This window comes from Rhinolophus sinicus, chromosome 12, assembly GCF_057876585.1.
Source record: "Rhinolophus sinicus isolate RSI-liver-muscle chromosome 12, RSI-T2T, whole genome shotgun sequence".
NCBI classification, from domain to species: Eukaryota; Metazoa; Chordata; class Mammalia; order Chiroptera; family Rhinolophidae; genus Rhinolophus; species Rhinolophus sinicus.
Genome location: NC_142512.1, coordinates 12,705,916 through 12,721,553, shown reverse-complemented (window position 1 = coordinate 12,721,553; position 15,638 = coordinate 12,705,916). Strand labels below are relative to the sequence as shown.

Sequence of the window (15,638 nt, the reverse complement as noted above, 5' to 3'; positions counted from 1 at the left end):
ACGACTTACTCAGGTCACCACCATTCTCCTTAAAGGCTCTTCAAGTCTGGTTTCAAACAGAGCTAAGAGCTTCTGAGTCTTATCTATTGAGGCAGCTCTCGGCAACCAATTTAAATCCACATTTTAAAATAGCTGGCCTTTATTGGGGACCCTCTAGAACCAGTCACTGTGCCACCCAACTTGTTCTCATTAGTTTGCAGAATAACCACGGGTACTAGTAATTGTCACCCTCATTGTATAGAGAATGGAGCTGAGACTTAGAGAGGGCAGGTGGCTCAAGCCAGGTTGTAGTGGCAGAGCTCCAACTGTGACCCAGGTCAGTCTGACTCCACGCCCATGCTGTCCTGTACTCTTAACCACTGAGCTGCTCCTTCTCTCTCAGACGACCACTTTCCGATGAGCTGAAGGCAAATCCAGTGGTTCCAGGTTGAGAAAGTGTTAATGCAATGTCACTTGGGCTGATTTCTAACCACATCACTGAAACCTTGCTAAAAATCACAATAAATGTGCTTAGACAACATTATGGAATAGTCAATATGCTGAGAAGCAACACTGTCCCTCAACCCGAGTCATTCAGAATTCTTAGTCTGGCCTTTCACAATTGGCTCCGTCCATCAGACCCAGACGAGGCTCTATTTTGAATTCTAATGAGAACTAGGCACACTGAATATTTAAACTGCAATTACAAAGATCCTGCTCTTATGTGATGTCTTTAATACAAGTAACATATCTGAAAATACATATAGGCACCAACAGAAAATATCTACCTAATTTGCATTTAGAAACTGGAAGAAAACAAGATTGTTTTCTACGCGATGCTATTACTGAGGTGGGGGTGGGCGGAGAAAAGGGAGGAAAACCATGTGAAGATCTCAGTAAAAATTTTAAAGCCTGGGCTCCCGAGTGAAAGGTTCACAAAGAGGTGCTTGAATCCTTTGTTAACAACTGAACAAACAAATTCATCACCAGGCCCTTCTGTGTGGCCCCCTTGCAGTCCAGTCTGTACTTATAACTAGAAATGTCCCCACTGCGAAAGCATCTATGACTGATAGATCAGATCAGCAAGGAAGATACGCTGAGGACAGGGAAACAAAAGCCCATTTCACGGTTCACAACCTATTTTTGCGCTCCCCTAAGGAAAATGATGAGGTGCTGGCCGCAATCCTCAGCTTACTCAAGGGCTCTTACTTAAACGGTAATAGAGTGCCATGTGAACAGCCACCGAGTTACACTGGAGTGAGCTGCTTAATTCCCATCCCCCAAATAGTTAAAACATACCTTGCTTGCAGTTTCATGTATGTATATGTATGTGTTTACATGTAAAATGATCAACCTGGCCTTGCATTTGGGAAAGCAGGTGATTAACTCTTTGCTACTGTGTTTTTCCAAAAATAAGACCTCGATGGACAATCAGCTCTAATGCATCTTTTGAAGCAAAAATTAATATAAGACTCGGTCTTACTTTACTATAAGACCGGATGTTATATAATGTAATGTAATATAATATAATATAAGTACCGGTTCTTACATTAATTTTTGCTCCAAAAGATGCATTAGAGCTGATTGCCCTGCGAGGTCTTATTTTTGGGGAAACACGATATTTCTTGAGGCTCTTAGACCAAGCCCCTGTCCCTCAAATGCCTTTCTTATTGAGATCATAGTTTAAACTCCATGGCATTTGGATATCCTCTTGTGAATGCTAGCATTTATGGAAAGGGAATATGGTATGGTTTTTTTTTTTTTTTTTTCTGATCTGTCTCTCTAGTTGATTCTCTTTTGCTGGTATCAAATACGTCTACTGAGTTTTGAATTTCTGTTATTTTTTTTATTTCTAGAAGTTCTACTTGATTCCTTTCCAAATTTTCTATGTTACTCTTTATAGTCTCCTATTCTCTGAAGATACTTTCAAGCTTGTCATTTCTTTCTTTAAATACAACAATAACTGATTTTATCATTCATGTCTGATAATTCTAATACTGCAAGTCTGTGCAGATTGGTTTCTGTGGTCTGTTGCTGGCCCTGGTTCATGTTGTGCTGTTTCCATGTATCCTAGGTTATCTTTGACTGTGTGCTGGTCATTGCCCTGAAAGATTTAGTTTGGGTTGATTCCTAGAGACCTAGGATAAATAGGCCCTTCTCCAGAGAGGCATTTCATTGTTTTTGCCAGGCACCTGGAGCTATCACAGGTAAGTGTGCTTCAAACCAAATTCAGGTATGAGGTTTCCTGGCCCATCCTGAGTATGGATACTCAGGTTGCAAATCCACACAAGGGCCCTTCTGTGACCACAACTTGTCAGGAACTGGAATTTTTTTTCTTTTGTTTTTCTGCCACTATTCTGTTCGGTGCCAAGCCTGTCTTCTCCATAATTCTCAAAGGCAAGCTTACTTCTGGTCCATTTTTATCCTAAGGGTATAGCTTTGGGACCCCAATTTAATAATAATAATAATAATAATAATAATAATAATAATAATAATAATAAAATAGGAGGGGTCTCCTATTACATTTCCCAATTGTAGTGGGCCCAGAGCCTTAACTTTCTCCCTGCTTGCCTGCCCCTCTCAGGCTGTGGAAATCCCTGACTCTTGCCAGCAAAAGCGCTCTATCAGATAAAAAAAGAAACTACTAGAAAGTACCTAAGAGTTTAAAGGCTGGAAGCAAAACAAAAGGTCAGGTTAGTAGGGTGGTTCCTCAAAAAAAAAAGAAACACCATTTCATACAGCAACCCCACTTCTGGGCATATACACAGAAACGCAGGGACTTGAAACAATACTTGTATACTCATGTTCATAGTAACATGATTCACAATAGTCAAAGGATGGAAACAACCTAAGAGTCCACTGACAGAAATGGACAAACCAAATATGGTGTATACATACAATGGAATATTACTCAGCCTTAAAAAAGGAAGGTAATTCTGACACATGCTCCAACACAGAGGCATATTGAAGACATTATGCTAAGTGAAATAAGCCAAATACAAAAGGATGAATACTGTATAATTCCACATATATGAGGTTCCTAGAGCAGTCAAATTTATAGAGACAGAAAGTACAATGGTGATTGACAGGGGCTGGGGGAGGAGGGTGGGGAATTAGTGTTTAATGGGAACAGTTTTAGTTTGGGATTAATGAAAATGTTCTGAAGATGGATGGTGGTGATGGTGGCACCACAATGTAAATGTGCTCAGTGCCACTGAGTTGAGCACTTAAAAATAATTACAATGGGAAATTTTATGGTGTGTACATTTTACCACAATAAAGCAATTTTTAAAATAAAAGGTCTGACTAATTTTGCCAAGGGCTGCCAGGCCTACTCAGTAAATCCCACAATATGCCTTGTGTTGAAAGGCTTAATAGTGATGAACGAACATCTTAGAAGTTAATTGCTGGGTGTCATAAACATAATTCTGACCTCCCTAGAGCTTTGGAGGCCACAGGCTCAACCTTAATCAATAAGGGAAAACTAGCACTGCTTGTCAACAAACATACATGATTACAAATTTCCCTTTCAAAACACAAATGCAATACATTTTCCTTTAAAGGTATCCGGCAGCAGAAATGGTGTAAGCATAGTTATTTGGGTGTTGATCCATGATACTGATAGAACTGCTAAGTAAATATTAGGAAAAAACTGAAGGGATCAGAGAAACAAATCTCTCTAAAGTATTTCCATTGAAAGAATAAAGAAATTTCTTCTTTCAGTATCTAACACTGTTAAACTGTTGCACTTCTCCCTTCTGAGTCACTATATGTAATTGTTATAGATTATATATATATGTATATATATATATATACATATGTATATGTACATGTGTATATATATAGTAATATATATACTTATAACTAATATATAACTAAATATAAGGCATGAGATAAGTCGACGGTTAACATTTTAAGATACCAAGGTTTAAAAACATGCATTTCAGTCATCTGAGAGCCTCTAAATTTCTTCCATTTTAAAACAATAAAACACTTAAGAGTTCAGTTCAGAAGGTTTTATGGAACTTTTTGGGTATAAATACCAACACTAGGTAATGCCATAAAGTAAAAAACTGGCAACATTCTCCTTGCCCACTGCTTACTATGTGCCAAATACTCTTCTAAGTGCTATGTATCTAATCTCTATATCTGCACCTATATTACCTATATCAATATCATCCATAATTGTATCTTTATCTATATTAATTTATTTATTCCTTACAACAACCCTCTTGTTGCCATTTCAAAGATGAGAAAACTGAGGCAAAGGGAAGTTTGGGCTTTGCCAAGGACACACAGCTGGTGAGTGGTGAAGATTGGATGCCAGTCTAGAGACCACGATCCATTATGCTCTAGGGCCTCCCCACAGAAATACGGAAATTCAGGAAAGATGGCCAGCATTAGACACTGTACATGCTTTCTACAATTTAATTTTGATAACTAGGTTGTCCACTTTTTTACATCTGAGGAAAGTAAGGTTCAGCAAGGGTAAGTTTATATTGAAATCAAAGATAATAAGAAAGGGAGGTGGCAGTGAACCCATATCTCTTTGTCTCCCAAGTTTTAGGACCTGGTGCAAAGAACAACGACCCTGTGGACAGAAGTGATGTGAGAAGGTTGGGAAAGCAAAATCAAGGAGTCTCTGCTTCTGGCAGGAAGAAGGAAGCACACGCCTGCAGGAGCAGACAGTACAGAGCGGGTTGGTATCTGACGGGTGAAAACTGGGACAGCAGAGCAGGTGATAAAAGGGAAGCAGCAGGCCCTTCAGAGCTCCACTTCCTCCAGGGTTCTGGGGTCCCTATCTGCCCAGTTCTCTCTCCCTGTGTTGTCCTAGACTTCTATTTAAACACAGGCAGGCAGGGAGGTGATGCTTCTCAAGCTGTACGTCTCAGGTGACCCTCGCACAGAGGTCCTTGTTCTAGAACTATACAGATCAGAGGGAATCCATTATACGAGTAGTTTTCATACTGAAAGGGGTACAAGTTAGGCAAAGCATGGGCTCCGATCGCTAGTTTGTGTGTGTGTGTGTGCATTGTTGTTGTTATTGCATTTCCATTTGTAACAAAAGTATTAGCTTTATAAACGTGGGGCAGCTTTGTGAGATGAACCACCATAACAGCCACCATGATTGTTACTACCATCCCCACCACTTACCATCACTTACCTTGGAAAGGCACTGGGCACAGGCAATATGTAATTTAAACCTCACAAAAATCTGCCTCAGAGCTCCTGCAGAACAGCGAGTACCTACACCAGAACTGTTTGGCGTACTTGTTAAACAAGGAACAGTCTTGAACGCCAGCCCAATCCTACTCAATCAGAACCTCTGGGAACCAGCATTTTAAGAATCACTCCAGGTGATTCTTGGCATGTGACTCCCCATTTGATGTACCAGGTATTACAGAGTAAAGTGACTGCCAAAGGTAACATCACCAAATGTAGGATTTGAACTCCCTCAGAATTCAGAACCTGGGCTCTTAACTGCTCTGGAGTTTAAGCTTCAACAACTAAGCTTGTCATTAAAAGACAGCACAACAGTAAGCGAAGTGGCCTTTACAACCCAGATGTACCACCACCAATCTGCATAATGTCATGTCATTTCCCAAACTATTATTCTCTATAAGCATACAGAAAGGTTTCTTATTTTAAATTAAATAATAATAATAATAATACATTATACTTCCCCTGAAAGCATAACAATTCATTTCAAGACATGGGTATCTTTTAGCAATTTCAATGCTTCATCAAATGGGTCTGCCTATTTTTAGAAGAGCAACCAATCCCTGCAGTAATGAGACAAACATGGGAAACTCAAAGCAGAGTGAACCGCGGGCGATGAGGCCGGCAGAACCTTGACTATAGCTCTCTTACCACAAGACGTTGACTTCCTGTCCACCATAGTCACACGCCGGGTTTCAGTGCGAAGTTTCTCATCTGTGTTCTCCACCAGGTTGGCAAGATCATCAATTATCTCTAGAAAGGAAAACAAAGGTGCACGGTTAATGCCCCCACATACTCTGCTTCACATCAAAGTATCAGAGCTGCGGTGGTCCTTCCCAGGAACAGTTCACCATGCTTGGGACCTCCTGTGTGTTCTTTCAAAACTGCCATTCTGATTCAAAAAGGGGTGTGTGTGTGTGTGTGTGAGGGGAATAGTAGTAGTAAAGAAAACAGACTGGTTTAACACAATTCCAGGAGACAGAAGAGAAATGTCAAAATTCAGGGGAAAGAAAGCATGGCTCAACAAGTTTATGGCCAGCCAAGCTGTCACTCAAGTTTATAAAGGTGACAGACAGTATAGACTTCAGGGACTACCAGGGTCCTTCTTAGGAAAACTACGTGATGAAATCTAGCCAACCAAGAGGTGGACACAAATAAAGAAGTCTAGAATGCAGAAGCCAGAGACCATGGCGTAAGAGACGATGATGAGAACAGAAGAAAGGTAGATGAATGTTATAAACAGTGAAGACGTAATTACAGCTGAAAACCAGGAAGCAGTTGGAGTGGGGGGTTGAGGAGAGGAAGGTAAAAAGACATTGAAAGAGCTAATTTCTTCATCACTCACAGCAGAGCCATATTAACCTGTGAAAAAGTAAAACACAGAAACTTATAGCTTTATAAAATCACCAAAGCATCAGTGTTTCATGCAATTTTTTTTTGTTAACTTTAGATGGATCTTCGAGTAATTACTATCTCTTATAAAGAATCCTTTATGTAAGGTTTATCTTTTTTTTATACTAATCTTTTAAAAGTGAAATTAAGCACTTACCATTTAAAATAGCATATATAGTATGATCCTAATTATGTGAAATTATCTGTCTATCTTTTTATATGTATAAACCTATAAAGACATTTCTGGATGATGTTAACATAATGTTAATAATGATTATTTCTAGGTCGTGGGTTCCTGGGTAATCTTCCTTGTGTTTTCTGTATTGTTTGAATTTCTTATAGTTGAGTATATATTATTTTTTTCAACTTTGATTCTCCTTTCCTCCTTCCTTCCCTCTCTTCCTCTTTTTTTAGTGATTGCTTTCGAGATGCATTGTCTAATACCTGTCACCATTTTCCTTAAGAATTAAATAAAACAAAAAGAAAGTTCCTGGAATGATGTTTGAGCTGAATTTTGAAGCTGTATGGGTGAAGAAGCAGGAAAAGGTGATCCATGCAAAAAGAATAGCCTGTAAAAGGCACAGAAGAGCTCGATGCTCTTTCTAACTTCCTGCAGCACCTCCTACAACCTCGTTTTACTTACAGACCCTTATACTTTTGTATTCTAATTATTTGTTTGCATGTCTTTCTCTTACAGAAAGAGTACAACAGAAAATAACTTTTATTCATCTCGTATCTCCCACCCCTAGGAGAGTGCCAGGTACACAGCAAGATAAAAAAAATACTAAGAGATAAAGGCAACGAATGAATGGAGTTTAAAAGATAAAAGCATTGACTAATTTCAAAGCACTTTGCTTGCTCCTTGGAAAAGTGGATCTAAGCCAAGTTCATCAAATATTATTTATGTAACACATGTCTAGAAAATCTTTCACTGTTATTTAACAATTCATTCATAACTCTCTATTCCCTTGTATTTAATGACATACTCTCTCCTAGTTTTCCTTCCAATTATCTATAAGCTCTATATAGGTTCTCCTCCTCCTCTAAAATGCTGGAGATCCCAGGAGTCCTGTGTATTTTTTCTCTATGATACTACCATGGTGATTTTATATACCTTTTAGTTCAACCATATTTAAATTAAAAACCTGAAAATTCTCTGCTCTACATAGCTCTCCAACATTCTTGACACACAGAGCCAACTGCCTACTGCTTAGCTCTCTACCTGGAAATTCCTACAAACATCTGACTCTCAAGGTCTCTAAAACTCAACTCTTTCACTTTCCTCAAATAATGGCACCACCCTTCACTTGCTCGCCCAAGATCGAAATCTTAAGAGTCACTTGACCTCCCTTCCCCGTCCCCTTCATTGGACATTCCATTTGTTAGCCACTCTGGTTGATTTTCCCTCCCAGTATCTCTCAATCCCACCATTTCTCTTAAACTGTTAAAAAGATCTCACAAAATTTTTCCAGTGTTTCTAAGACAATGTCCTAATTTACTTCCCGTTTCTACTCCTGAATCCTTTCAATTCATTCTCCATACTGTAGCCAGGGACATACTTTTTCATATTTTAATTAATTAAAATTTAAATAGCCACACATGGCTGGTGACTCTTATATTGAACAACAAAGCTCTAAGCCATCACTTTTTTTTAGAAAAGGAAAGAAAACCAAAACTTACACCCACACTCACCACCACCACCACTGAGAGTTTAAAAAAATAAAAAATCAATAGAGGGAATAAAACTAAATAGTAAAAATGCACGACTCACTCAACAGAAGGCAGAAAGGAGGTATAGCAAACAGAAAACTGACAGGACAAAAAGAACATAAATATCTACATGGCAGACTTAAACCCAACTATAGTAGTAGTCAATTAAATATAAATGGACAAACTGCTCTGGAAAAGGCACAGAATGTCAGGAAAGGTTTTTTTTAAAAAGACAACACAACTATATGCTTTCACAAGAAACTCGCTTTAAACATAAATCATAGAAAGTGTTTGCATGGGGAAGCTGGCATGGTTTTATTAACATCAGATCAGATAGACTTCAGGCCGAGGAGTCTGACCAGAGATAAAAAGGAACTTTTCATCATGATGAAAGAACACATGTGTCAAAAACGGAAAAATCCCCAATATTTCACTATCTAGGAAGCCACCTCTAAATAACCCACGGGACAAAAATCAAATCATGAGAGAAAGCAGAAAAAGTTGCGAACTGAGTGATAATGACAATCCAAAATAAAAAAAGTTTGTAGAACGCAACTAAAGCAGTGCTTAGAGGAAAGTGTATCGCTTTAAACACGTATTAGAAAAGAAGAACGATATAAAAACCAATGATCAGACTAAAGGAGATAATCAATGATCATTTCAATAAATGCATAAAGGATCTGACAAAATTCAGTTGTTCATTCACGTTACAAATTCTCAACAAACTAGGGATGAAAGGCAGCTTCTTCAACCTGACGAAGGACAGCTATGAAAAACTCAGAGCTGACATCGTACTTAACGGGAAACGTTGAACGCTTTTTCTCTAAGATCGGGAACAAGGCAAAACTAACTGCTCTGATGACTTCTGTTGAACATTTTAGTAGAAGTCCCACACTGTTTAGTAAGAAAAAAGAAGGCAAAAAAGTTTTTAAAGGAAAATGTAAATATGTATATTTGTAAATATGAATATCTGACATGATTGTGTACGTAGAATACTCTATGGGCTCTATTTTAAAACTACTAGAATAAGTGAATTTAACAAATCTGCAGATACAAAGTCAATTATAAAGAGCAATATATTTCCATATACTTGTGACAAGCAACTGAAAATGAAAGTAAAAACAATATTATTTAAAATAGCATCAAAAACTACATCAAATACTTAGAAATAAATCTGACAAAAGATGTGCAAGACCTCTATAACAAAAACTATAAAGCATTGTGGGAGAAATTAAAGCCGACCTAAATGAATGGAGAGCTGTACCATGTTCATAGATTGAAAGACTCAATATTTTAAAGTTATATGTTCATTCTCTTCAATTGATCTATAGATTCAATGCAATCCCAATCAAACTCCTAGCAGGCTTTTAAAATGAAATTGGCAAGCCAATTCTAAAATATACATGGAATGCACATGTTTAGAATTACCAAAATAATTCTGACAAAGAAAAAACTAAAGGTGGAGGTATTATATTACCAAAATTCAAGGTTTATTACAAATATATAATAATCAAGATACTGTGATACTGGAATAAGTATTGACAAATTGATCAATGCATCAAAACAAGAGCCCAGAGAGACTGCACACTCAGTTAATTCTCAACAAACTTGTCAATAATAACAAAATCAGTCAAATAGGAAAAGAATGGCCTTTTCAATAAATAATGCTGGGAAAACTGGATGTCTGTATGGAGAAATAAAAAGAATCTTTATCCTTTCCTCCCACTATACACACAAATTAACTTGAGATGGTGCATAGATCTAACTGTAAAACCTGGAATTGTAAAGCTTCTAGAAAAAACAACAACAAAATCTTCATGACCTTAGATGAGCAAAAATTCTTGGACAGAACATAAAAAGTCTGTCCACGAAAGACAAGAAACTGGTCAACTGGACTGCATGAAAATAAAAATTTTCTGCTCATTCAAAGATATCACTACCAAACTTAATAAGCAAACCACAGACTGTTAAATATTTACAGCTCACATATCTAACGATTTGTATCTAGAATATGTAAAGAACTCCTATATATTAACAATAGAAAGGCAATATAATTTTAAAATAGGCAAAAGATCTGAACAGATGTTTTGTAAAAGAAGATACACAAATGGCTAAGAAAGCACATGGAAAGGAACTCAACATCAACAGTCATTAGGGAAATGCAAATTTAAACCACAATGGGTACCACTTCACACCTACCGAAAGGCTAAAATTAAAGACTGACAATACTAATTATTGGGGAAGATCTGGTACAAAGGTAATTGTACAAGTGTTTGTCAGTTTAATCGAGTTAACCATATATCTACTATGACCCAGAAATTTTACTCCGAGATATTTACCAAACAAAAATAAAAACAGATTAAAAAAAAAAAATACACACACACACCAGCCTTATTCATTAGAACCCAAATATCCACCGATAGGAGAATGAATAAGAAAATTCCATTCCAGACAATGGAATACTATTCAACAATAAAAACAACTGTATAAATCTCAGAAGCATTTTGTGGATTAAAATTAAAAAAATAAAATCAATATACACTTCACGATTCCATTTATATGCAGTATAAAGATAAACTTAATCTACTGCATAGAAACCAGAAAGTAGTTACCTCCTGGGGGGGGTGGAGGGGTGGAAGGATTGACTAGAAAGGGACATGAGAGAATTTTCTGGATGATGGAAATGTTCTAAATAGTCACACAAATGTATACAGTTGTCAAAACACATAGAACTGAACACCAAAGATTTGTGTATTTTATTGTATGCAAATTATACCTCAATTAAAAATGTAAGTCTGAAAAAAATTTAAAAGTTTACAATATTATGATTCTCCTAAGATTTTCCAGGGAGGAAGCAAAGAAGGCAGGCAGGCCTACATGCACACATGCTAGAAAGACAAAGCAAATGACCTAGAAGAACAAAATTTTAGAGCAGCAAGAAGTCATGGGATCATCTTGGGTTTCCCTTCCTTTCACAATACCCCTGGTAGTGGGATGGTTAACCTTTTGTTGAACACTCCCAGCGACTAGTAACGTGGAAACTCATGAGAAAATCAGTTCCACAGCTGCGCTGGAGGGTGACTAATTATTACAAGGTTCTGTATATTGAGCTGAAAATCTGCCTCCTTTCAACTTAGTTATTTCTAGAACAACACAATTCCACTATTCTTTCTTCCACAAGGCAATTCTCTGCACATACCTCTGTAGCCTCCTCTTCTAGACTAAAGACACTTAGCTCCAGCCATTAGCAGATCCTCAAAGAAAGCAATTTCTAGATCTTATGACATCTTGGCGCTTTGGGCACAGTATTCATCCTAAAATGTGATGTAAGGCTCCAGATACATTGTTTTGCTTCTGTCACTATAAGTCAAGTGCAAAAAATTCCTTGTCTGACACTATGTCAGCTGTTACATATTAACTGGGTTTCTAGCTAGATTTCTTTCTAAATTTGTAAATATTCACAACTTAGAGGTAAATAAAACTTTTGTAGCAGATTAGTTCAGCAAAAAATCAGTAGTCAACATTGAAGGGGTTAATGTTTTAATATCAGAATAAATGCAAAGTTTTTCATTTTGGTTGGTAAACCTTTTCTGATTACTAGTTTTTTTGTGTTTTTTTTTTTCAACAACTCTATTTTTAAATTATGAGAGTTATTTAATTGCAGTTTATAAATGGGAGGGGGGGAAGTAACAAATTATCCAAACACCCCAGTAATCACTTCTGTGTTCCCGTCTAAGATTTGACATAAACATATATATTTTTGTATAATTGCAATACAAAATTTTCATTCTCTTAAATAAACATTCATTAAAACTAGCCCATTGTGAAACACTTAGAACGCTTCTCTATTTCTACACAATGAGTCAATGCATTCTTTCCTCCATTATCATTTTCCTTTTGTATCATTTCCTTAAGTTAACGAAGTGTGATTATGACTGCTGCATGGAATTAGAAACATATTGCCAAATCAGTTTTTAAAGGTTTATACTGCCACTCTTGGTTAGTTTGATAGAATTACTCCACTTGTCAGTCATTGACCTGAAAAGAAGTTTTCCCAGGGCAGGGAGGCTGGGGGAATCCCCACCCTGCAGCCCACTGGCCTCTAAGGTGGGAATTCCCCTAACCACAGTCTATTATGAGCAAATTAAACACAGGTTTCAGAGCACAGGTTGAGAAACAACCAGCTGACTCTTTCAGATTCCTGACAGTCCAGCCTCCAAAGAGGAACTGATATTTAGCTTCCTGGTAAGTATTTGCATTCGGTTTCCAGGAGAAGCTTATATTTTAATCATGTGTTAATTTGAGACACTAAGTGCCACTCCAACACAGAATGGGAAAAATGGACAATGTAAAGCATGATGCAAACGTAACAGAAATCAAAAGCAGCAACAAATACTATATGGTATCAAACTATGACTCCAATTATATTTATTTTTTTCTACTCCCAATTACAGTCTCAATAAATTCCACACAAAGGCAGAAAGTGTGCTGTATATTTTCAGGTAAGTTTGGTGCATTTTTGTATTCATAATGGATGCTGGCAGTTGTAAAATCATTATGTTATGCCTTTTGCTTATATTGCTAATAACATTTGAAGACAAATGTTAAAAAAAAAAAAGCAAACAGTGAATAAAGAGCTTTTCTTCAGGGTATTAGTTTACCTCCCTCTATCCCCTGTAACGGAAACTAAAAATGAGGTGGGGGGTTGACCTTTAGGAAAAAGGGTCAAATATATTACAGAAGACCAATCTGTGACTCAGCAAAGGAAAAGCAATAACTTACGTAGGGCACGGCAGTTGGTGGGAAACTCCACACCCCAAGCAGAGCCTCTGGGAAGCACTCAGGCTTTGAAGGCCTAGGAGAAATCCCCTTGGCCACACCTGCTCGCATCTTAAGCAGGGGCAGGTGGGCCAGGCGAGGCAGAAAGCACAGGCTCCTGTCCTTCTTCCTCCCTGCTATGGACCCAGGACTTTTGTTCTTCCTTCATCCGGGCCTGACCTACCCAGATACATCGTTTTGCTTGTGTTACTGTAAGAAAGTCAAGTGCCAAAAATTCCTTGTCTGACACTAAATATGTCAGTTGTTATATATTAACTGGGTTTCTAGATAGATTTCTTTCTAAATTTTTATAAATATTCATAACTTAGAGATAAATAGACAGCACCCTTCCCAGCTCCTAACAAGAGGCAGACACCGATCTCTGTGTATGAAGACGGGCACACAAACAGGTGTAAATAAAGAGCTCAGAATGAGGGAGCATCTGAGGAGTGTTTGAGGAAACGTCCTCGCCCCTTCCCTTGCCCCTTCTGCCCTAGAAAATACAATTCCTTCCAGAATCTGAGAAACTAGTTTCTTCTTTAAAAAAACAAACAAACAAACAAACAACCAAGATTTAAGAGGCCACTAAATCAGTGCAACCAGAACAGGGAGCCACAGTGAGAGAACAACTTAAACACTGTATCCAGATAGACACACACTGTCAAATTAAAAACCACAAGGAAGGCAGTTAAATAGATTGTGATCTAAATAAGAGATTTAGAAAACAAGCTTGAATTATCTCCCAGAAGTCACAGAAAAAGGTCACAGAGGACAAAATATTGGTAAATGAAAAAAACAAGAGACAGGGATCAAAGATCCAGGAACATAGAAACAATAACCAAATAAAAAAATTTTCTTTGAGTTGAAAAAACACTTGAGCCTTAATATGAAAAAACTCAATGAGTTCAGAATAACAATAATGAAAAAGTTCTAGAAATACCTCATGAAATTTCTGAATTTCAGAATAAAGAGAAAAAAATGCTGAAGCATCAAATAGTAGGCAAAGAAGAGGGCTTCACGGCTTCTGAAATTAAGAAAATGAAAGAATTAAAGAAAACTCCAAAAAATTCAACTGGCATCAGACTGTTCCTGTGAAACACTAAATATCAGAAGACAGTGGAGTTAAAAAGGTGAGGGACAAAGGCTGTGACGTAAGGCTTCAAAAATCTAGCCACGCTATGGTGGGTGCTCATGGATGAAAGGAAGGCATGGCTGTGCAAGGAGTCAGAAAGCACTCACCCAGCTGGTTAACACAGGGAACGAGGTCATGGAAACAGGCGCACTAACGGAAAAAAAACGGTACAAGTGTATGACAGTCAGGTTCTTAGAACATCATGCAAAGGTAACCACTCACTTCTGTTTGGGGCTCCTGAAGCCAGCACATGGCTTTGGCCAGAGCCTCATCGAGCTATCATTGAATCATTTTTAAATTTGTATTTACTCTTGCTGTGTTGCAGTGAAGTTTGTGATGCCCTTCACAGCGCCAGAGTATTTCCCCAAATTCCTAACTGCCTGCCCATCTTTAACCTTGGTGTTTGCAAAAGCACCTGGAGCTGCCACAAAACATGTTTTAAAATCCAGCGAGGTCATCTTCATACATGTCTTCATGAAAAAACGGAGCAATATCACTTGGACCCTTTTGTCAGCCATTATAGCTCCAAACTGCCTGGGCACAAAATGAGTGGCAGAAAGACAGACCAATGCAGTAACTAACATAACACATTCAATTTAGGGGGGCTAAATGGCTGAGAGCTTTGCCCATGCTGCTCTAATACTCACTGCCTGAGGGTGTAACCTGCTGGACTAGCTTCCATTTGCAGAAAGCATGCTGCAGTAGTCAGAGCTACAGAAAAATATAAATGATCAGGGTGTTGAAATGAACTGTTATATATGCATTATGTATGTGTATGTGTATACAGATATATTGATATATGTATATATACATGTATATATACATATACAAATGTGTACATATATGCATCTTAGGAAATATAATATTTTATATTATACATTATTTTTCTGAGAGATACATGTATCTTAGACAAACATTTCAGAGACAAATATCATTATAACACCCCCCAAAGTATGTGCGTATACCACTCAGGTACCAATCCTGGAAAAAAAAAAAGTTACTTAAAGAAGTATTTTCAGATGATGAAGAAATGAATGGAAAAAAGAGAAATCAAGATTGGTCATCATGATATAATAATATAAAATGTAAAATAAATCATGGTAAGTAATGAATCAATGAAACACAAATTTACATATTGTTGTGAAACTGTTAAAATTAACTTTTTTGTTGTGAAATATAATTCATATACAGAAAAGCACATGTACAGAAAATATATGTACAGTTCAATGAATTATTACAGAGTGAATACCCATTTAATTATCACCTAGGTCAAGAAAAAGGAAGCTGTGAGAACCTCAACACCCTTCTTCTCCCTCCCCTTTCACTCCTCCCTGAGCTCGCAACTAATCACTACCTTCTCCCTTTTCCCCTAAAGCAACTACCATTC

The 15,638-nt window shown here is 37.4% G+C and overlaps 1 protein-coding gene across 2 annotated transcripts in view; it reads right to left on the bottom strand.

The window, feature by feature from the left end:
• The window catches only part of STX8 (syntaxin 8), a 235,765-nt gene that overhangs the window by 88,017 nt on the left and 132,110 nt on the right, over positions 1 to 15,638 (bottom strand). For both annotated transcript variants that reach the window (XM_088801921.1, XM_019755240.3), the window contains exon 7: positions 5,851 to 5,952. In XM_088801921.1, the coding sequence (XP_088658047.1) occupies positions 5,851 to 5,952 (102 nt within the window). The remainder of the gene's footprint in view (positions 1 to 5,850; positions 5,953 to 15,638) is intronic.